Genomic DNA, 21,037 nt, shown 5'->3' on the forward strand with positions numbered 1-21,037 from the left:
TTGCATCATTAAAAATATGAATTTGCAACTTATATGAAGTAATCATTTCCCAAATCACTCTCTTGAACGACCTCTAGCGGGTATACACCACACACCCTCACGTAGCAGTGCGAGGGCCAGAGGGTCTTTCTGACTACTCCCGAGTCCGAAAGTCTATGGGAGGTTGGATTGTTGGGGTTCCGCTTCTTTTGCAGCTACAGCTGAGAGAAACGGATTTGCGATGATAGGAAGTCGTTAAGGAAAAACAAATAGCCTTAGTTTGTGATTTTAGTAAACACGTCTTTATTAACGTCTAAGTCATATGAAAATCATGGTGAGAGAAGACGATACTGTGTGAGTATTCTTCGGTTTGTCCAAACAAATATCTTTCGTTTTCAACCATGTTAAAAGCCTAACGATAGAGCTTGAGAGCTAGCCAGCTATCGCTAGCTAAATTGCAGGGCATTTTAACGCGACCCGATTACCAGCTAGCCAGTTAGCTGAGCAAGATATTTAATTTAAGGCTGGTTTTATGTTGATTTTGTTGACAGTCAACTGGATTGACTATAGCTTAGATGAATATATGAACGTTGGCTGGTTGGTCTCTCAAACAGTCATGTTAGTAGTAAGTGTTAAAATCTCTTAGCCATTATAACGTTACCGAACGGTTTTGTTAACATTAGCCAGCTAAATCAGCTAACAGTCAACGCTAGCTGTGAGGTTGGTTAGGCCACAACAAATGCACGGCCTGTTTCCTCAATTCTAATGCTATTGGCTGATGTTGTAAAATAACCTTCTGACCGTGTTACTAATATAGGAATTTGCCAATTAATGTGGATTTCTAGCTCAATGTTTTCAATGACTGCGGCCTCTGCACCTTATGTGGGTGTGAACTTGACTTCCAGACATATTGCTATCGGTAATATAAAGTGACCAGTTAACGGTAACGTAGACAGCGATAGCTATCCAAAATAATGTCCCATTTCATCTAGCTTAACAAATGATCTATATCATTTAACAGAAGGTAGGTACGATAGCATGATTTCAAGCTTTACTGAACGTAATAACATCAGTGAAACAACAGCTTTGCTTAATTTGCTATCTTCAGCCAACTGATAACAACAGCAGCAGCTGTGCATTCCTACACCATGGTCTTAATTGACAATGGCCATTGGCCAATGCTCCCATGTATGAAATTGAAAGGCCTTTCTGGTGTGCAAGTTTTAATAGATCGTGGATAAACGCTATCTACGTTGAGGTTACTTGGTTCTAAGACTACAGTGAATGTCAGTTCTAACAGAAGGAAAGATACAAGGTTATATGAACATAAGATTTATTCTTGGGATGGCAAAACAGTCAAGTTGGCAGGGTCCCAGCATGTCAATTCCTCAGTAGCTTGTTGTGTTTGTAGCAGGTTAGTTAGTAGAATAGTTTCGAAAGTAGTCCATCTAAAGCAATTTCGTGGTGGAATAAATTCAATAGTCTTGAATGTCATGCATGTAGCTGCAAGTCTTCATAATCACCGGACCATTCATTTAAAACAGATTATACTTCAGGTCAGCTGCAGTTCCTATATTCAGTCTTATTTTTGGAATTGTCAACATTAATGAACTAACATTTGTGCAAAAAAAATATAGATTTATTTTCAAAATGTATAGAGACTGTGCAAAGTATATGTTTAATTGCTTTTCAAAACTGTTACCTCCTTACCCTCCTTAGGTTTTTACCTTGAAATGCCTAAATGTGCATACCTAGAATGTTATTATGTTTTTTGAGATGCTGTAGTATCTCTGCTAAACAACTGACCCAACTATTCAGTACTGTTACCTTCAAACATATTATAATGGAACTGTTGACATGTCTAATGTTTCTCTGTTGATGTTCTCTCTATACAGAGATAGGGCCTAACTGACCTGAGCTGTGGGAGCTGTTGGCTCCCTTCCTTTCCCATCGCTCCCCTTGCCCCGACCCCCTGGACAGCCCAGACATGACCACAGGGGAGTGTTGCCACCTCCCCGGTTCACTCTGTGAATGCACTGGCAATGCTGCCCTGTCAAAAACAGTGGAGGAGTCTGACAACCGTCGCGCGCAGTACGTCACCCAAGTCACAGCCAAAGACGGACGACTGCTGTCGACAGTCATCAAAGCTCTTGGCACTCAGAGGTACTTTCTTTTCATCTTTTATTGCCTCTTCCCCCCCCCCCCCCCCCCCCCGAGTGCTACCTCCTCATTCGCTTGCCTTTAGTTTGTGCGCCTGTCAAGTCATTTTCTGTTCTTTATGGCTATTTGGCTTCTGTGCGGTTGGAACTTAAACTACAGCCATAAGTGAAATGGAACTGTGCATCTGATCATTTTTATGACTTTGAATGTGACATGACAGTGACTCAACCCTGTGTTGAATTCCCTTGTTCTGCAAAGCTCCTTCTCTTTTAGCGATGGCCCCATCTGCCGGATATGCCATGAAGGGGGCAACGGAGAGGGCCTCCTATCCCCATGTGACTGTACGGGAACCTTGGGCACGGTGCACAAAAGCTGCCTGGAGAAGTGGCTCTCCTCCTCCAACACCAGCTACTGTGAGCTATGCCACACCGAGTTTACCATTGAGCGCCGACCTCGGCCTCTTACAGAGGTAACAGATTAACAGATACCAGTGGCTTTGTTGCTTCAACTGTACTACTATTTTTTTTTGTGGTTGAATGTGAATGACCTGTGAAAGAGTAGAGATGGTAATCAATAGATGCCCCATCACAAAACAGTCAATTATTTTTCACCTTACAACATTATATATCACAATATTAAAGTGGGTGGCACCATGGCAGAGTAATTGTTTTTTATCTGACGTGTTGGATGTTGAGCTGTTACATGATCTGTATTATAACATTGCTGTTATCTTAGAGCATTGATGGGGGATGGGATTTGAAATGGTGTGTGCTTGAGTCTGTGACAGAGTGCATGTGAAATTGTTTTAGTTTCTTGGAAAATTGGCTAAAAGCAGTACAAATACATAGACTTGGGATGATCCCAAAATTATGTACAAAGGTCATATTTGGAAAGTGACTTTGCCGTCCAAAGTTCAGTGGCTGACATTGTACAAAAAAGGGAATTTTCTTAATGCACTGCAAGAATATCTTTTGTGCTTCTACTGGCCACACTATAGTGCTACACCGTATTGCTTGTGTCACAGTGATATTCTGTAACATAAAACATGACTCTGTGACCTGTGATGTCTTAGTACAGGGATGAGACAATCATTTTCGTTTGAAGTTTAGTGTAGGCCTAATGCTGGTTTGGCTATCCCTAGCCAAACCAGCATTGCAACTAAAGCCATTGTTTGTTGGCTTATAGATCATGTTGTGTTACCTGTTTTAAGGTTGTGTGTATATGTATGAGCACTTGGTAGTAAGAGGAACTGAACTGCGAGATTCATTAGTCATTAGTGTAAGTTCTTCCATGACCCGGCCACAAAATGAAACAGATGAATCAGTTCCTATCTTTGGATCCCTGTCTGAGACAGCTGGTAAAGATTATCATTTAGTGTTTAACACCACAACATGACTGCAATCAACTCTAATCAAGAACACAATGTAATAGTTGAATGTAACATGATGTCCCGCAAAAATTGTACTCTTTGTTTGTAGATTAGCTAGTCTGGTTAATTTCAACAATGCAATCTGTCTTTTCTGTCAAGCCTTTCCTTGTCTCTAAATATACTCACTCATGCTGTGTCTGAGGAACAGCTTGACTCCGTCCATATGTGCCTTCATGATATGTTCCATATGGAACTGAAACTTCTCCAGAACATGTGTCTGTCCCATGTCTTACCACCAACATTCAGCTTCTGTTGACATCACTGACTTGACCATTACAGCTCCAGGTTAGCAGTGACCGGGCTCATATGGTTAACTTTCATCGTCAACATTACACATTTTCCAATTATTGGTTATATGTGGTGAAATGTGGGATTTCCGTCTGAACATGTGAGGGTCTGGGGAATTTTCAAAATGCCCATAGGGACTGGCTGAATCAGTGGGCGATCTGCGGGGAAGTACCATTGTTTAGTACCATTGTTCTTTGTGGAAGTCAGTGGTGTCTAGACCACAGCCATTGTTTGTTTGTTTGTTTGTTTGTTTGTTTGTTTTGTTCTTCTTGTTCTTTTTCTTCTTTGTCAAGTTGGAAGACAACATTTCAATAACCAAGAGCCTCATTTAAAAAAAAAAAACATCGAAATGTTATAGTTCTGATCTCCATCTTTTGTAGTGGCTGCGAGACCCTGGGCCGAGGAATGAGAAGCGCACGCTGTTCTGCGACATGGTCTGCTTCCTGTTCATAACGCCGCTGGCGGCCATCTCGGGCTGGCTGTGTCTGCGGGGTGCCCAGGACCACCTGCACTTCAACAGCCGCCTGGAGGCTGTGGGCCTCATAGCACTCACCATAGCCCTCTTCACCATCTACGTCCTCTGGACTCTGGTAAGTCCAAGAGGTTTTTATTATTATTATTCCCAAGTTTGCAGTGTGTTAGTTGCCTCCACTTCCCTCCGGAGTAACCAAGTCTACCAACTGATTTTTTTCTTGTTGTTATTCTTCTCAGAATCTGTCCTGGTTGTTAAAATGTCAAAATATAGCTTCAATATACTGATTTATTTGTCAAAATAACAACTTGTCTAAAAATTAGAACTGGTGTGTCTCTGGGTTTTTTGGTGTCCGGTGACTCAGGTCCAGCGCGCAGCAGCTGGGTAGTTGGGGCTGAGGTGGCTTTGAGCGGATACATTTTTATCTGTTTTAGTTCTTGTTGACACATGAGTCATGAGTCAAAACATGCAGAACATGGGTCATGCTTTAGTTCCTTCTTAACAAATGGATATCTATTCCAGAGCTTGGTGTAATTTCACAGTGTCAACTTCAAGCTTGTTGAGTTGTCTTGGCAGCCAGGTTGTTTTGAGTGACTTAAACTAATTAGCAAACTCCTGCTACCCTACTCCTCATCCCTTTGCAGGTGTCATTCCGTTACCACTGTCAGCTGTACTCCGAATGGAGACGAACCAATCAGAAGGTCCGCCTGCTCATTCCGGATGCCAAGGGAGGGCACTCTACCCAGCATCCCTTGCTCTCCACCAAGCTGTTGAAGAAGACGGCAGACGAGACGATCGTATGAGGGCCAGTCTGAGGGAAGGATGAGAGGGGTGTGTGTTGAGTGTGCTCTGGGTCCTCGTCTCACTGAGGCCACAGCTGGAGCCGCCGCACTTGTGGATGCATTTTTTTCTATTTAATCCTTTTTAATCTAAACTTGTGAGCACTTCATTATCCACCTTTTATCCTTTTTTCCCCCCTTTTTTTTCCTCCTCCTAGAAAAAAAAAACAATCTTATGTTCACAGGGAAAGAAAAAAAAATTGGCAAGTTTGATGCTTGAAATCCTGCATAATCTGTTTGTACAAAAAGAAAAAGAGAAAAATGCTCACGAAAAAAGGAATTCACAAGTAAACGAATGTGAGATAATAGCAACTGACCGTGTGTTGCCATGTAGAGAGGAGATGCTGGGCACACATTCAGTGGGAACTGACCAAACCCTCCAGAACAGATTTCTCCTCACCCTTGTAGGTTGTTTCTTTAAGTTATTGTCTTTTACCAGTGAATATGGTATGTGTAAATGATTCTTGTTCCACTCTGAGGCTTCATAACCACTGAGTCTAAAAGAAAAGCTCCAAGCGTTCATCCCTGCTATAGAGCAACTGCTGAGGGGCTTGTGTGAGTGTGTGTAAGTAAGAGTGTGTGTGTGTGTGTCTGTATGTGTGTGTGTGTGTGTGTGTGTGTGTGTGTGTGTCTGTCTGTCTGTCTGTCTGTCTGTCTGTCTGTCTGTCTGTGTGTGTGTGTGTGTGTGTGTGTGTGTGTGTGTCTGTGTATGTGTGTGTGTGTGTCTGTGTCTGTGTGTGTAAGGTGGTTACAGGAAATCAGTATTCATCCATCCTTCTCTGTGGCGGATATGGGAACTTGAATGCTCCCGGCAGTCTTAGCAGTGTTAGTGGTTTTGTCAAGATTCCAGTCTTTTTTCCTTAGCATGTCCCCTGTGTGTGTGATTGGGGATGGAGGTAGCAAACGTACAAGAGTGCAATAAAAATGCTATAAAGAAGGCTTGCCCTTATGATACTGCAACCAACGCACACAGCTTTGCATGCATGCACAATTTCTTTGCTTTCAGTATTTTTACTTTTCCTCTGTTTCCACTCAGATTGCTTGGATTGGTTGGTTTTGGAGATCTTTGGAGCCGAGTGCTTAAAAGGATCTCCTATATCTTTTGGTGTCGATGCAGCAACTGTGCAAGTTGTCGCTAAATCTGTGGTTAGCAGAAATAGTAAGATGAAATTGCCAAACATGAATTTTATCTTTGGAAGGAATTTACATAAGATTTTTTTAAAACTCTAATCATGTGTTAACTTTACAGTACATGGAAATTATTGATTTCTCCCTCTTTTTCTTCCATTTCCTTCACTCTTTCTCTCCTGCTTGCACTGTCTTTTGTGTGTGTTGGGTTTTTTTACCAAAATATATCTCTTTGTGCCGATTCATATTAGTTTAGCCAGAGGAGGCACAGTGTACAGCAGAAGTCCGGTTGGTATACATATGGTTGTGTAGCAGTTTCACCCTCTTTGATATGCAGCTTTTCAGACTTTCAAAAGACTGTCCTGACTTGTCATAGTCTTCAATACCAAGAACGGGTTGTTTTAAACTGTTCCTCAAACCTTGCAACATTGAATGATCGTGTCCTGTCATTGGATAACTACATCAGGTTACCTCTCCTAAAGAAGGATATGCAAAAACACTAGCAATGACCTTAAAGGTGGCCCTTGGTAAAGTCTGTGCAGAAAACATGTTGCTACCACTGGATTTTTATCAAGGAAGTGCCTGTTTTGACTCTGGCGCTGCGGGAGAGCGGCAAGCCACAGTTCAGAATGGTCATGAGGACCAACTTGCTATTTGGACCATAGTATTTATGGTGCACCTTCTTCAATTGGGTTCATGCAAAGCCTGCATCAGTGCAATTTCCCAGTCAGTATTTCATTTGTGTGTTTTGTGTTACATTTTTGCTGAATTGAGTGTCCTTTGTATCTACAGCACAGGTGGAAAAGGTTGACGATCTTGTAGAATCTCTGTAACCCTTCTCTCCATCCATAAATCCATTCCCTCTTGAGGATGTGGTGCTACTCCATGCAAGTTCTCATTTATTTCGGCCATCCTGCCTTGGCTTACCAGTTGAAAGCTTTTGGTCATTGGGCACAGAGAGTGGGGTACCTATATGACTGTTGCAGAATGAGACCTGGATATGGCCGATGGGCCAGTATAGGCTAATGTAACCTGGAATCCACCATGGACAAAAGAGGAAATGGGTTAAAGCTTTATAAGTGCTGTTGCTATTGTAGGAGACACTATGTGGAGTGAATCATTGTCTGAACTTCTGGTTTCAGTGCTCAGTCAGCTCTGTTGAGTTGAGCTCAGACCTTGTTGCTAGCATTGGGGAAAAGTGGTCTTGTCGCAGAAAAGAACCCGTTTCTGTATGCGTATTTCTCTCTGTCTCTCTCTCTCCCTCTCCCCCCGTAGTGTCAGTGGTCACTCTAAATGGTTCCTCTCGTAGGAAACTAAACTTTCGTTGTATGGTTAATGTTGTGCAATAGTTATTCTAGATCTTTGTTTTGTTTTTGTTTTGTTTTGTTTGTTTTTTGGCATTACAACCACCATCACCAGTATGTTAGACTTTAGGGAGGAAAGACATGAAGAATCTCTGAGCATGGGAAAAAACAAACAAACATATGTGCAGTGTCGGCCCCGGGGCCTTTAGTGACGCCCTCTCAAAAAAAGACAACATAAAGGACAAAAAAAAACTTGTCTCTTGGTGTGCTTCCACCTGAAATGTTGGTTGCCTTTGTACACTTGGGGCCAACTTCTGGAGACTTTGTAACGTAGGATTTAGTAACAAGAGTGTGCAATTTTAATAACATTACAATGCAATTCTTACCTGTAACCTTAAAAACACACACGCATATATATACCTATCTATATTAAGAACGTAAGCGAAACCTAGATGTAGACGACATTACTTATGAAGGATCATGAGGACACCCATGCAGGAGGAAAGGGGTGGGGCCAGCCGTGACAAAGGCACTCTGGGGCCTGTGTTGCCTGTGCTGTGCAACAGCGCTTCTGCAATAGGTAGTGTCCAGGCCGAGTCCATACTTCAGTGTTAATCCAGCTGACCACCACAAGTCCTTCTCTCCAAAGATGCATGCATGTTTTTTGTTTTTGTTTTTGTTTTGTTTTCCTCTGTCTCCTTAGCTATCTCTTCTGTCTCAGTATGATATGGCGCTTTCAGAAATATACCATGGAAAAACAATTGTCTCATTTTTAATAATCCATGTTTAAAAGGGATTTAAAACCAATTGTTGATGTAATAATTTCCTTTGTTAATATCCTTTGGGGAAATATAAACAATTCCAGGTTTATTGTAAAATGGAAAGGAGGCAGTTATATTCCAGTGTCATGCTCTTTTTTTTTTCTAAAGAAAAAAAAAAAGAAACACCATGAATTGTAAACATGTTTTTACTTGTCTTTGTTTTTAATATCTTAATTTTGCCACTGTGGTTTTAAAGGAATTCATCTGTATCATTTGTAATTTATGTTCTCAATTATTTCATTAAGCACAGGATTTTTATCACTCTAACATGTTTTGAGATGCTGTAATGTTTATGTTGTGCAGTGGGAAAAGAAGGTGTGTCTGTAATGTCTTCACCAAAATTTGTTGGTGCTTGCAATCAGCCAAGAAAAGTGTGCAAAGCAAATTAAAAATGACGCTACAAATCTGTCCAACAGAAATGATTTCGGTGTTATTTTTTAGTAATTGTAGTACACTTTGCTATATTGTTTTGTAATTTTATGTCTTAAGATCAGACATCATATCCTTGAATAATTACTTTATTGTTGATTGAGAGTGCTATATTTTATCATGTATCATTATCATATATACTGTTAGTTACGTTAGAAATAGAAAGATATTTATTTCAATGTTATAAAGATAATCTGAGTCTAGTTTTAGTTGTGGCTTGTTCAACGAGAATACAAGAAGCTTTGTCATTCAACTGTACACTGAATTTGAAACATTCATAATTCATACACAGTTTATTTACAGTAAAACAATGTAAGTTAAATCCATATGAATAGATACAGTGTGTCTGTATTTATCATATGAAATCATATTGGTATCTTAACTTGAGTCACTTTGTACAGATGCATAATCTATCATCCCCAAAGGTCTGGACAACAGCACATGGTTATGTACACAGCACCATCTAGTGGTCAATATTTAAGCTAAGCATTCACCACAGGATTTTATGGTAAGTCCATCCCTAAGGCCTGGTTAGATGGTTTGGATCAGGATTGCTCACCAGTTATTAATTACAATCAATAACTTACTAGGTGCAGGCATAGCTGCAACAATAATACTTAGATGCATAAACCTGAACTATTTGTTGAAATCCTCTGGGTACTTGAACACTTGAAGTGAGTAATTTCTCTCCTAATGTGAACTATGACCGTCTCTCACCAGCCCTACTTCCTTTTAATGTGTAAAGCTAATGACATAAGATGAAATTCCTGTACATGAGTAAGTTTGGCAGAGGCTGCTTATAAACCTCACCTAGATGCAAGTTGCAGCACAGGCCATACAAAGTTTTGTTGAAAGAAGCCAATTTGAGTAGCAGCAGCATAACAACATGGTTAAGACAACTGAAAATATGGCATGTATGAGGAACATGGAGACCAAGCTTCGTGGGAAGAGATTGGGCAATGAGAAGCATGATTGGGAAACATCACAGGTTCTGACAGCACTGTAGTTTGTTTCCTTTCTGCCCGTCGGTGGTGGGGGGCACACTGATGTCAACTACGTTGTTGCCTGGAGACTCATCATGTGCAGACCGATCCGCAATCTGCTTCTGTGATACAATCCGGTAGATTTCTAGATTGACCAAAAGAAAAGTTATTAGAGGAATCACAGACATGGTCTCCATCAGAATTAATGTATCTCATAGGAGAGGAACTCCATTGCTGTCATATCCATCCATTTCATACCTGTTAGGATGTTCTTGAAAGCCTCCTCCACATTTGTTGAGTCCAAGGCTGATGTCTCAATGAATGAAAGGTTGTTTTTCTCTAGACAGCCATTGCAAAAGGAAGGAAGAATTACATTTACATTACATTTAGCCAACACTTTTAATCCAAAGTGATGTACATATGTCAGTTCTATTACAAGGGATTACATTGTCTCTGGAGCAATTTGGGGATAAGGGCCTTGTTAAGGTCACTATGGTGGAAGGCGGGAATCGAATCCACAACTTTTCAGGCTGCTGCATGTTAGCTTGCCCAGCTCCCTAACCACTACGCTACCATCGCTACCACTTCCAAATTAGACTCAATCTCACAGATTGGTCTAACTAAAGCGTGAGGTCCTGAGCTGGAGTACACCAGAGTGCAGTGTGTTTACCTGCAAAGGCCCGGGCCTCGTCAGTGGGCACGGCCCTCAGATGGCGCAGGTCACTCTTGTTGCCCACCAGCATGATGACGATGTTGTTGTCGGCATGGTCCCTCAGCTCCTTCAGCCAGCGCTCCACATTCTCATAGGTCAGGTGCTTGGCGATGTCATACACCAGCAAAGCGCCAACTGCACCCCGATAATACCTAAGAGAAAAAACACAACCACAATTCAGAAAATGAGAACATTGCCTATGTATTCATGAAATTTATGCAACTGCAATTTCAGTAAAACAGAGAAATAATTTTCTGAATGGACCTGAGATGACTTCCCAGCCAGATGTGCCATTGGGCAACATGCTCTATATTTCCCTCTGAGCTGTTTCCTGTGTTCCAGTGACCCTCCTACTTACGCTGACGTGATGGCCCTGTAGCGCTCCTGTCCAGCTGTGTCCCAGATCTGAGCCTTTATTGTCTTACTGTCCACCTGAATGCTGCGTGTGGCAAACTCCACTCCGATGGTGCTTTTGCTCTCCAGGTTGAACTCATTCCGAGTGAAGCGAGACAGCAGGTTACTCTTTCCAACACCAGAGTCCCCAATCAGCACCACTGCCACAAGAGTAGAAACATACGGTTTTCATAAGTCAAAATACAAATGCTAATATAATATTATGGGCACAAGTTCCCTCTTTATCAAGGCCATCAGGACTGTCTGTCTCAACATATGTTCTGCATTCTTACACAGCTGTACTGTAAACTAATCAACTTGACTCAAATGCCCCTCTGTTTCATCAGGGAATACTGTACACAATTGAACTTTGTCCCATGGCATCACACCACAGGAAGTTGAGAATCTGCTCCTTTGTCACACTGAGTGGACATTTTTGGTGCTCCACCTCCTGTGCTCACCACTTCTGTGTTTGCATTATCAGCAAAGTTTTCTCTTGCCAGGAAACTATTACCTTATTTTATGGTTCTGGAGCTTCTAGCATTAGAGAAATTCTTGCAAGTAGCCTAGTAGTGATATCAATAGGCTATCATAATGGCCTATCTCCACTTGGACGTCATGTGGCACATTGACATACAGCATTGAATTTGGTTGTTATTTAGAAAGGTGATTAATATTATAAATGCCTCTCAGAATTAAGTGAAATTTTCGGAGACTAAACGAGACTGTCAATAAAGGCCCTGCGCTGCTTTGGGCTGGACAGTATGCTTTCGGAGTCTAATAGGCCTAATTAAAAGCAACATATTTATTTTTTATCCTCTTTCGTAAATTCCGTAGGCTAATAGCCTACATTTGGTTTCCTCTGTCAAACACAATGCGTCAAATAGGGAGAGGATTCGTTGCCAAAAGGCCACTGTTGTCAAGAGCTAGCATGAAATATGAGAGAAACATAACGTGAAAGAAAACTGCTGTCTGAAATTCACAATGAACTAATTTCAAGTGACACATTACATGGCTGTAGGCTAAATGGAAACCGGTGCAAATCACGTAGGAAATTGAAGGGGTGGTTTACCTTTGAACAAGAAATCGTATTCATCATCTCTGTTTCCCATGATTGGATAATAAATCCAATATCCCCAATGTCAGTTCCAGATATTGGCAGCAATTTTGTATTTGCGTGAGTTACCGATGTTCTGCAACTACTGTATATCTTCTGATCAGAAATCTTTTTATATAACGTTAGGTGGCTGTATCCCTACTGAGACAATGCGCTGGCTGTCACACACACATAAAACCGACCGCAGGAAGGGGATCTTCCTGACTCTGCAGAAGGGGAGGAGTCCACCCACCCACTGTATCGATTAGAAGCTTATCCTACATGTTAGTTTCACTGTTGGCTCTTTTCATTCTGTTATGAGAGGAGGAATAAACAGGCTAGTGTGAAATTACACCAGTCAGATTCATACAATTAACTTTTTGATAATTTTGCAGACCAATGTTAATATTTCAACGAGTTAGCGCATAAAGTATTAAATAATGTACAAATAATATTTTACAGTGGTTAATGTTAAATATTCCACTAAGAACTACGAACGCAGACTAGTCAAGGCGGATGTTTGGGGACATGATTTTCAAGCAAGATGAGGTCACGAGAGTGGTCGCGATAGAAACGGCTTCTGCGTCAAAGAGATTTCCCAGCATGCAAGTTTACTGATAAAACGTCTCGTTGCGCTCTTTTTATCCGCCATTTCAACCAGTCAGACATTTAGCACTGGGACGTTTTGAACCGTGTAATTTTGTGAGTTGTTATTCAAGGAACGTGACGGAGCCTACAAACTTACTTTTGAACACACGGCCATTCTTAGAAGAGTTCTTCATTCAGCAAACCTCTGCGGGAAATTTATTGGCTTTCTACGTTTGAATAGCAAGCCAAAATGTCGACTGAGGCCGCACCTGAGAAACCAGGCCAGGGGTGAGTCGACGTTGGACGCATATTGTGATGACTTTGCACGACTGTAGTGTACAAAAGAAATGGTTATGTGATCATGTAGGATGCATGAGCCTGAAAATTGGGTTAGATACATACAGTTAATCCTAAATTGTGATGTTTTTGTCGACATGGCATGCGCTGCTGATGGCCGACATAACAATGGCCTGATCACTAGCTAATATTAGCAAGGACGCTAGCTAAACGGCTAGCAACTTGCATGTCGTAGTTAGTAAATCAACCCACAACAAGACTGGAAACATAGGAACAAGGTTAACAAATACATTAGCATCATATTGTTAACATAGCGCAACACAAACGTTAACCATGTCTTTATTCTGTTAATACCATTACGGCAAGTTCATGGGGAACTGGTAACACCCGCAAAAAACAATCGCGCTGTAAAATCGCTGCTAAAATGCAGTGTTTCACATTTTGAATAAATGTACGGTTTAATGAAGCTCACAAGCTTGCAGCATCCTTATAAACATGAACGATGCCATTAGCTTGTTTATAAATAAGCTAGTCGGCTAATGTCGGCTGGCTAGCAGCTAATTCGTCCAAGTGCTATTGTGTGGGGGAACCACGCGGACGGGTTATCTGGTTTGCTAACGTTAAGGCATGTTTTCTTCAGAACATTGTGAGTTCGTAGCGTTTGAAGAGCGTAATAACTGAATCATGCTTTTTTAATGATTATTGTTGTTTTACTAGTGAGGTGAATGGCAAGGCCAACCACGAATCCAGGAAAGAGAGGCCCCAGAAGCGCGGTGGAGGTGGCGGCCGCTTCGAGCCCTATGGAAACCCCTCCAAGAGATACAGAGTCTTTGTCAGCAATATTCCATACGACGTGAAATGGCAATCTCTGAAAGACCTCATGAAGGAGAAAGGTAGGTGTCTTGCAATCGTCAGATGGTAATCTCTGGAATGGACGTCGGACCAAGCGTGACCGCGTTGATCTCCTGTAATGGACACAGCACTCGGACTAATCTATTTGTAGTCGTTATGCGTACTGGTTGCTGACTGCTGCTGATAGTGTAGCAATTTCGTTCCAGTCCGTGGCGAACTTGTTTATTTCGCGGGGAAAGTTGTGTTTGTCGCTAAGCATCCATTATTCCTTTGGGACGCCGAAATCTTTGTTATTTGGCGGTCAGCTAAATGGTGAAGCATCCAATATAGACACAGTGTGTCTGATCTTTGCATAGAATATTGCATTCAATCGTGCCTTAGCCCTCACCATCACCAACACTTTAACGATGGTAGTTGGAAACATCAAGGGCAAAATTACCACATGAGGCACCTGTATGCTCTGAATGAAATATTCTGTGACCAAGTGACCTTAATGGAGAAATGTTTTGTATGGTTAGGTACCAGCTTGAAATTCCATCATTAGCCTCTGATTACATATGATCTTGGAGTATGTCAGAGCACTGTTTGCCACAGTAGTACTCAGTGGTAAGCCTGAGTGTAGTATACTTAACCAACGCAATGGCAAAACTTTTTGGAAAGGCTAGTTAAACGTGGCTATCATCAGTAGCCTCCATATGGATAATCTTTCACGTCTTGGCTGATTTCACACTTGCATCATAGTGTCATTTGGAAAAGACTGAATGTAGCATTAAATTGCATTTTCTTTTTTAGGTTTGCCACAGCGAAATGTTGTCAGCAGATCTTCATGTTGTACATTGTATGGATGTGTTTTTGAGAAGTCTTGGGGTACAGGTCTACAAAGTAAAGCAGCTTCTTAAGCTTGTCCTTGTTCAGTCGAGGGATGGATAATGTTTAATCATTGCTTGGTTGTATTTCATGCATTTAGTTTTGGTTGTTATTTACCTATATTAAAAAATCAAACCAAGAAATGTGGTTTGCAGTTTTGTATGCCTGTCTGTAAGCCTCCAAAACCTTGCAGCCTAAAGGTCCTGCATAACCTCTTTGGAGGGGTCTCCGTTTGTGCAATTCCTTAATCCATGGGTTATGATTCCTAAAGGGGTAATTTAGATCAGGCTTCATGGCTTCATCAGTTGTCGACATGGTTGTAATTTCAATTTTATCATTAACTTATGGGTGTCAATGCTTCAGGTCTTGGATAGACGGTTGTGGATCCGGGCAAGACTCGATTGTAGTGATGTAGGTAATCATCCTAACCCAAACGGCCATGGTGAAGATCTCTTTCAATTGGAAGACTTGATTTGTGATTTATGGTGACTTTTTCACTCAAGTTGCTCATGGTGTGGAGGATTCGGCAAGGACAGCATAAGAAGACATTGATTTGATTTGTAAGCTTGCTTTTTGTAGACCTGTACCAGCATTGTGCCGCTGAGGTTCTGGGGGTGGAAGCTCTGGATACGCAGGCCGAGCTCTGTCACTGCCCGGTTGTGTGTCTGCTCTAAACCCCCATTGTTCTCTTGGCTTCTCTCCCTTGGTGTGTGTCGTCTGGAATCTGATTTGTAGTGGGTGAGGTTACGTACGTGGAGCACTTAATGGACGCAGAAGGCAAATCAAGGGTAAGTGCAAGAGACGAACCTCTGTTTGTCCGCTTGAGTTTACTTTTCTTTCTGAAAGGGGGAGTATGTATGAAGGCCTGCCCAGTCTTGAGAAGTGTCTTTCTGCAGGCACATTCGGCGAAAAAGCAGGTGCAGCAGAGACCGTGGTTCTGAAGTGAGCCACAGGGTTGGGTTGCTACTGAGACTGAGCAGGATTTTGGCTCTGCCTTTCTCTGTTTGTCGGATTTTGTTCATGTGGGACTAATGGGATCTAGCCTTAGGCAAGGTTGAAAGATGGACATAGAATTGTTGCACCTAAGCATGCCTACAACCTCCCTCTAATGGAGTAATTCTGTGGTGTGGAACTCTGCCTGATGAAAAGTGAGGTCATTGTGAGGTAGAAGAAGGAACCCTCTGGGTGAATATGTGCATTGGTGTAAGTTTTATCCTTTAACACAGCTGTCAAGTATTACAAGTAACTGTTTTGAATTGGGTGCTCAAAGCTTTCACTTGTTTTTTTCAATGTCATCTGTGTTCCTTGTCTAACTATGTGCTTTTTTACATGACTGATTATCCCAATGCGATTGCATCAATCAACTAAAGGGTTGTGCGTAAGTAGATTCAAGATTGACTTTGTTTGTCATTTTTCTGAGTACTAACATACACAGAAGAAACAATATTGCTTGTAATCAGTTTCAGGCATGCTCACAGACACTCACACACATTCATTTCATACTAGCACACTCCTGCAACAAAATGAAATGCTTGCAAAATTAGTTGCCTCAGATTGAAATACTTATGACATTGGAACATTTGTGTTTTTATTTGTTTCATGTGGTTTGTTAACAGACTGTGGTTTTTACCCTCGTAGGATCGTTGAGTTCAGGACCGAAGAACTCATGAAGAAAGCTGTGGAGAAGGTGAACAAGCACAATCTCAATGGGCGTCCTCTTAAAGTCAAGGAAGTGAGTTAAACTAATGGCAAACCTTACTACTCATTTAAGGAGCTTGTCCTTTTTGACATGGCCCAGATTAACACCATTTTCCTTTACCCTCCTAGGACCCAGATGGCCTGATTGCCCAGCGGGAGGCCCACAGGTCTCAGGGAGGCGGTGGAGGTGGTCCCCCTGGTGGCATGGGCGGCAACATGGGTGGTAACATGGGTGGCAATATGGGCGGCAACATGGGAGGCGGTATGGGCATGGGGATGGGACCTGGTCCAGGGGCCCCACCTATGGTCAACATTCCCCCAAGTCTGCTGAACAACCCCAACATTCCCAATGAGATCATCCATGGACTCCAGTCTGGCAAAATTGGAAGCACCGTGTTTGTGGCAAACGTAAGATGAAGGCACTTTGAATAATATTTTTAACTATAGCATACAAGTTTCAGATTTCCATACAGTGTCAAGTTCCAGGGAGATTTGCCCCTTGCAATTAGTATCTGTAAGCCGCTTTTGATAAAAGTGTCAGCTAAATGCATAAACGTAGTCGGCTGTCAGTAATGAGTTGTAGCAAAATGTGGTCATGCTTGTTGAATACAGGTTGCAAGTCTTAATAGTAAAGCCCATCCTTGCCATAACTGATCCACATTTAACATTGATGTTTGATAGCAAAATTCTACAACGTCTTTGAATTTCTGAATGGACACTCCCTAGCTCTTAAAGGAATATTTCGGTATTTTACACTTTAAGCCCGTTTTCTGTTTTGCCTAACATGCAAACGATTGTTTGACACCAACATTTTGACGATTGAGCCTGTGTCTGCAGTTTGGCAGCTTTAGAATCTTCTCTGCATGGCTTTAACATTGCTCCCTATGTGCATAAACTATTCTGTCCTTAAAACACCCCTAAACGTTCGTTTTAAAACATGTGCAACTCACCGAATGGTTACTGGTCTTCAACGATATTCTGTAGCAAGTTTCGCAGCGAAATTCAACTTCTGTTGTGTTATATTAGGCATTTTGTAAATCCCATTGGTTTCTATAGTAAGACTCATTGCTCGTTGATATTACTCCGCCACCGTCTAGTGGTCTGGAGTGTGTAATCTTCAGATTCAAATACAGAGCGGAAGTTTATACACGGTTGTAGGGTGATCTGAAAAAGTAGTTCCAGGATTTACAAAATGCCTAATATAACACAACAGAAGTTGAATTTCGCTGCGAAACTTGCTACAGAATATCGTTGAAGACCAGTAACCATTCGGTGAGTTGCACATTTTTTAAAACGAACGTTTAGGGGTGTTTTAAGGACAGAGTAGTTTATGCACATAGGGAGCAATGTTAAAGCCATGCAGAGAAGATTCTAAAGCTGCCAAATTGCAGACACAGGCTCAATCGTCGAAATGTTGGTGTCAAACAATCGTTTGCATGCTAGGCAAAACAGATAACGGGCTTAAAGTGTAAAATACCGAAATATTCCTTTAATAAAGTAGTTACGTTTTCATATGCTGATGTCACCTTTCTTCCTCAGCTGGATTATAAGGTGGGCTGGAAAAAACTGAAGGAGGTGTTCGGCATGGCAGGTGTTGTTGTCCGTGCGGATATCCTTGAAGACAAGGACGGGAAGAGCCGGGGAATGGGAACGGTCACCTTTGACATGCCAATTGAAGCCGTCCAAGCAGTCTGTATCCTTAAATAATATATACACTCTTGTTCCTGAAGCAGGGTGGAGCTGTTACTTGGGTGAATGTTTTGTGTTATGTTTGTTTTGGTGGTTTCCTTAATAAATGCAAAGCTATGTTCAATGGACAACTCCTCTTCAACCGTGTTATGCATGTCAAACTGGTGAGTGTGTGTATACTGTGTTTTTAAAGCAAATGTTTACATTTAAAAATGTTAGTGTTTCCCCTCCATTTTTTGGCACATGCGTTTTGACTTCAGTGTGTGTAATGTATTGTAGCAGAGAAATGCCACTGCTATGTGTATGGTGCCATGTGTTCATTGTCTTCTGATTATATACTCAATCATTGGTACACATTATTATGTAAGGCTGTGTGTGTATTTCAGAACACTGATTTTAAATGTTAGTTCATTTGTTTCTTGTACAAACACTTAACATCTATGTTTCTAATTGATTTTTCAGGATGAGAAATCTCTGCCGAAAGGAGACTTTGCACCACCAGACAGGCCACCTGCCCTCCCACGTAAGTGATTCAGCCCAGGTTTTTTTCTTTCTTTTTGTCTTTTCTTTGAATTTCATAAGTAGTAGCTTTAAGTCTCATTTTGACAACACACTTTGATTTCAGGTGGCTTGAGTGGAATTGGACTTGGACTTGGACCAGGTGGGCAGCCCATTGATGCCACTCAGCTCAACCGCGGTGGTGGCGGTGGAGGTGGTGGCGGCGGCGGCGGTGGTGGTGGCGGTATGGGCAACATGGGCCCTGGAGGTAAATCAGCGAGATTCCGAGTCTAGCAGATTCACTTGCTCCTTGTATTTGCCTAGTGTTTTAAGTATTTAATATTCAATATTAATTTATCTTCTCAGGAATGGATGGAATGGGCTTTGGAGGCATGGGTCGTATGGGAGGAGGAGGAGGTACGTGCAGTATTAAATTCCAGGAGTTGATGCTAACCTTTATACGATTATGGACAATTCTGCTCAAGTATTCTACAAATTAGAGGAGAGATATTATGATCGCTTTATGTTTGTGCTCTAAAATTCAAATAGTTTTCATACTATTTGAACTTGTGTTTGAATTTGAAAAAAATAAATAAATGTAGTTAAAAGTTGAATAAGTTGGTTTAAGCTCTGCTTGCCTCATCAACTTAGATTCCAGTATGAATCTATCACTAGGTATGGACAACTTTGGTGGGATGAACAACATGGATCGTTTCGGGCCCTCTGGAATGGGAAGAATGAATGGTAAGTCAATCTTGTTTTTTGTGTTTCTTGTATGTGCTGTGCTGTCTGTCTCCAATTTGGTTTACTGACTATGCCTTTCCTGCAGACATGGATCGTATTGGTGGCGCCTTTGACCGGGAGTTTGGTCGCAATGACATGGCCATGTCTCGCAATAACTTTGGAGACTCTTTTGACAGAGGAATGGGTAAGTACATGCTCATAATGCTAGGATGTATTCTAAATGTTTTGTATATGAGCACACCTTGCTAACATTGCTTTGCCACAATTTCCCTCAATCTTATAGGCAACACCATGGGCATGGATCGCATGGGCTCTGGGATGGACAGAATGGGTTCCGGAATGGACCGCATGGGCTCTGGGATGGACCGCATGGGAATGGATCGTATGGACCGTGTCTCTGATCTGGACAGGCTGGGTTCTGGCTTTGACCGAATGGGTTCTGGTCTGGACCGGCTGGGGCCAAGTATGGACAGGCTGGGTACTGGCCTGGACCGTATGAGCTCCAGTGTGGACCGACTGGGCCCTGCTGGCTTTGACCGCCTAGGCCCGTCCAGTTTAGAGCGCATGAGTGCAGGGATGGACTTCAACTCCCCCATGGGTGGTATGGATAGGATGAACACTGGCTTAGACCGCATGGGCACCAACTTCGACCGCATGGGTTCTGCTGGTATTGACCGCTTCCCAGCCACTGGGCTGGACCGCATGGGCTCCAACATGGACCGCATGGGGTCAGCCGGAGTGGGAGGCCAGTTTGACCGACCGGCCGAAATGGACCGCGGCAATTTCAACAACCCCTTCGGCGGAGCCGGCGCTGGTGGTCCTGGAGCAGGAGTCAATGCCAGGAAGGGCTGCCAGATCTTTGTCAGAAATGTACGTGACTTCTATCTTTTGCTAAAAATGTTCCAGGTGTGATTTTTCTCCGCAGTAAATGTGTATGGATTATCTTTGAATGACGCAAATTCTTTGTTGTGCCTTTGCAGCTGCCATTTGACTTCACCTGGAAGATGCTGAAAGACACCTTCAATTCTTGTGGTAAGGGCACATACTCATTTTTGAACTCAACTAAAACCCCAAGAGCACATACTCAATACTCAACCAATTTGGCACATTCTGAGCTTTGTGATTTTTAGAATTTGAATATATACATTTTTAAACCCACAGGTATTGTGCAGTATGCTGATATCAAGATGGAGAACGGGAAATCCAAAGGGTGTGGCGTAGTTCGCTTTGACAACCCTGAGACCGCCGAGAGGGCATGTCGCACCATGAACGGTTACAGGCTGAATGGGAGAGAAATCGACGTCAGGATCGACAGAAACGCATAAACCAACAGATTCATCCAATTCGCCCGATCCCTCCTGCCCACTACAGACCTTCCAGTTGTTTTTTGTTTATTAGATATTTGTGATGGTGCATTATGTTTGCACCTTTTAGTTTTTGCCTGAATCAGTTTTAGTGACCAAATTTTAATTTTTTCCCCCTTTTTATGATGGTTGTTTCTTGCCTTTTTGTGTAAGGTTTGTTAATAAACATCAAAACCTTCAAGTTTTTCAGTCTTGTCTGCAATGTGTCTCATTTGCCTCACTGTTTGTCATATGATCATTTACCTTTACACTTCTCTATACACACTTTATAATACTGCCAGAAACATTTCTAGTTTCTCACTGTGGCATTACATTATTTAGACAGGATTGACTATGGCAAATCCAACTTAATTTAAATAAATGCCACTAAGCTCATCATACTACTGTTCTCTGTGTTGCCTTTCTAA

General features: G+C 42.0%; 4 protein-coding genes and 1 non-coding gene across 5 annotated transcripts; 4 read left to right on the forward strand and 1 right to left on the reverse strand.

The window, feature by feature from the left end:
- Positions 1 to 109: 109 nt before the first annotated feature.
- marchf2 (membrane-associated ring finger (C3HC4) 2) lies at positions 110 to 8,839 on the forward strand. Its single transcript, XM_062555718.1, has 5 exons — positions 110 to 333; positions 1,875 to 2,142; positions 2,398 to 2,608; positions 4,237 to 4,446; positions 4,973 to 8,839. The coding sequence occupies exons 2-5, from the start codon at positions 1,967 to 1,969 to the stop codon at positions 5,129 to 5,131; spliced, it is 756 nt and encodes a 251-aa protein (XP_062411702.1). The 5' UTR covers positions 110 to 333; positions 1,875 to 1,966; the 3' UTR covers positions 5,132 to 8,839.
- Positions 8,840 to 9,127: 288 nt separating this feature from the next.
- LOC134101868 (ras-related protein Rab-11B-like) lies at positions 9,128 to 12,228 on the reverse strand. The gene is made up of 5 exons (XM_062555719.1): positions 12,010 to 12,228; positions 10,903 to 11,098; positions 10,503 to 10,696; positions 10,091 to 10,171; positions 9,128 to 9,977 (listed from the first exon to the last, which is right to left on the reverse strand). Exons 1-5 carry the CDS (start codon positions 12,047 to 12,049, stop codon positions 9,832 to 9,834), a joined length of 657 nt encoding a protein of 218 aa, XP_062411703.1. The 5' UTR covers positions 12,050 to 12,228; the 3' UTR covers positions 9,128 to 9,831.
- Positions 12,229 to 12,629: 401 nt separating this feature from the next.
- Positions 12,630 to 16,015, forward strand: LOC134101870 (heterogeneous nuclear ribonucleoprotein M-like). The gene is made up of 3 exons (XM_062555720.1): positions 12,630 to 12,909; positions 13,636 to 13,811; positions 15,373 to 16,015. The coding sequence occupies exons 1-3, from the start codon at positions 12,872 to 12,874 to the stop codon at positions 15,576 to 15,578; spliced, it is 420 nt and encodes a 139-aa protein (XP_062411704.1). The 5' UTR covers positions 12,630 to 12,871; the 3' UTR covers positions 15,579 to 16,015.
- LOC134102417 (heterogeneous nuclear ribonucleoprotein M-like) lies at positions 15,975 to 20,819 on the forward strand (the record flags this gene model as incomplete). Its single annotated transcript, XM_062556509.1, has 13 exons — positions 15,975 to 16,015; positions 16,276 to 16,369; positions 16,465 to 16,743; positions 17,875 to 18,028; positions 18,139 to 18,188; positions 18,487 to 18,547; positions 18,650 to 18,790; positions 18,889 to 18,939; positions 19,198 to 19,266; positions 19,352 to 19,450; positions 19,550 to 20,136; positions 20,247 to 20,298; positions 20,428 to 20,819. Coding segments are annotated over 13 exons (1,842 nt in total), but the record flags the coding sequence as incomplete, so codon positions are not given.
- LOC134058363 (small nucleolar RNA SNORA57) lies at positions 18,252 to 18,381 on the forward strand. The gene has a single exon (XR_009935008.1). It is a non-coding gene; the product is annotated as a small nucleolar RNA SNORA57 (small nucleolar RNA).
- Positions 20,820 to 21,037: the final 218 nt, after the last annotated feature.

This window comes from Sardina pilchardus, chromosome 15 (assembly GCF_963854185.1).
Source record: "Sardina pilchardus chromosome 15, fSarPil1.1, whole genome shotgun sequence".
Taxonomy (NCBI): domain Eukaryota; kingdom Metazoa; phylum Chordata; class Actinopteri; order Clupeiformes; family Clupeidae; genus Sardina; species Sardina pilchardus.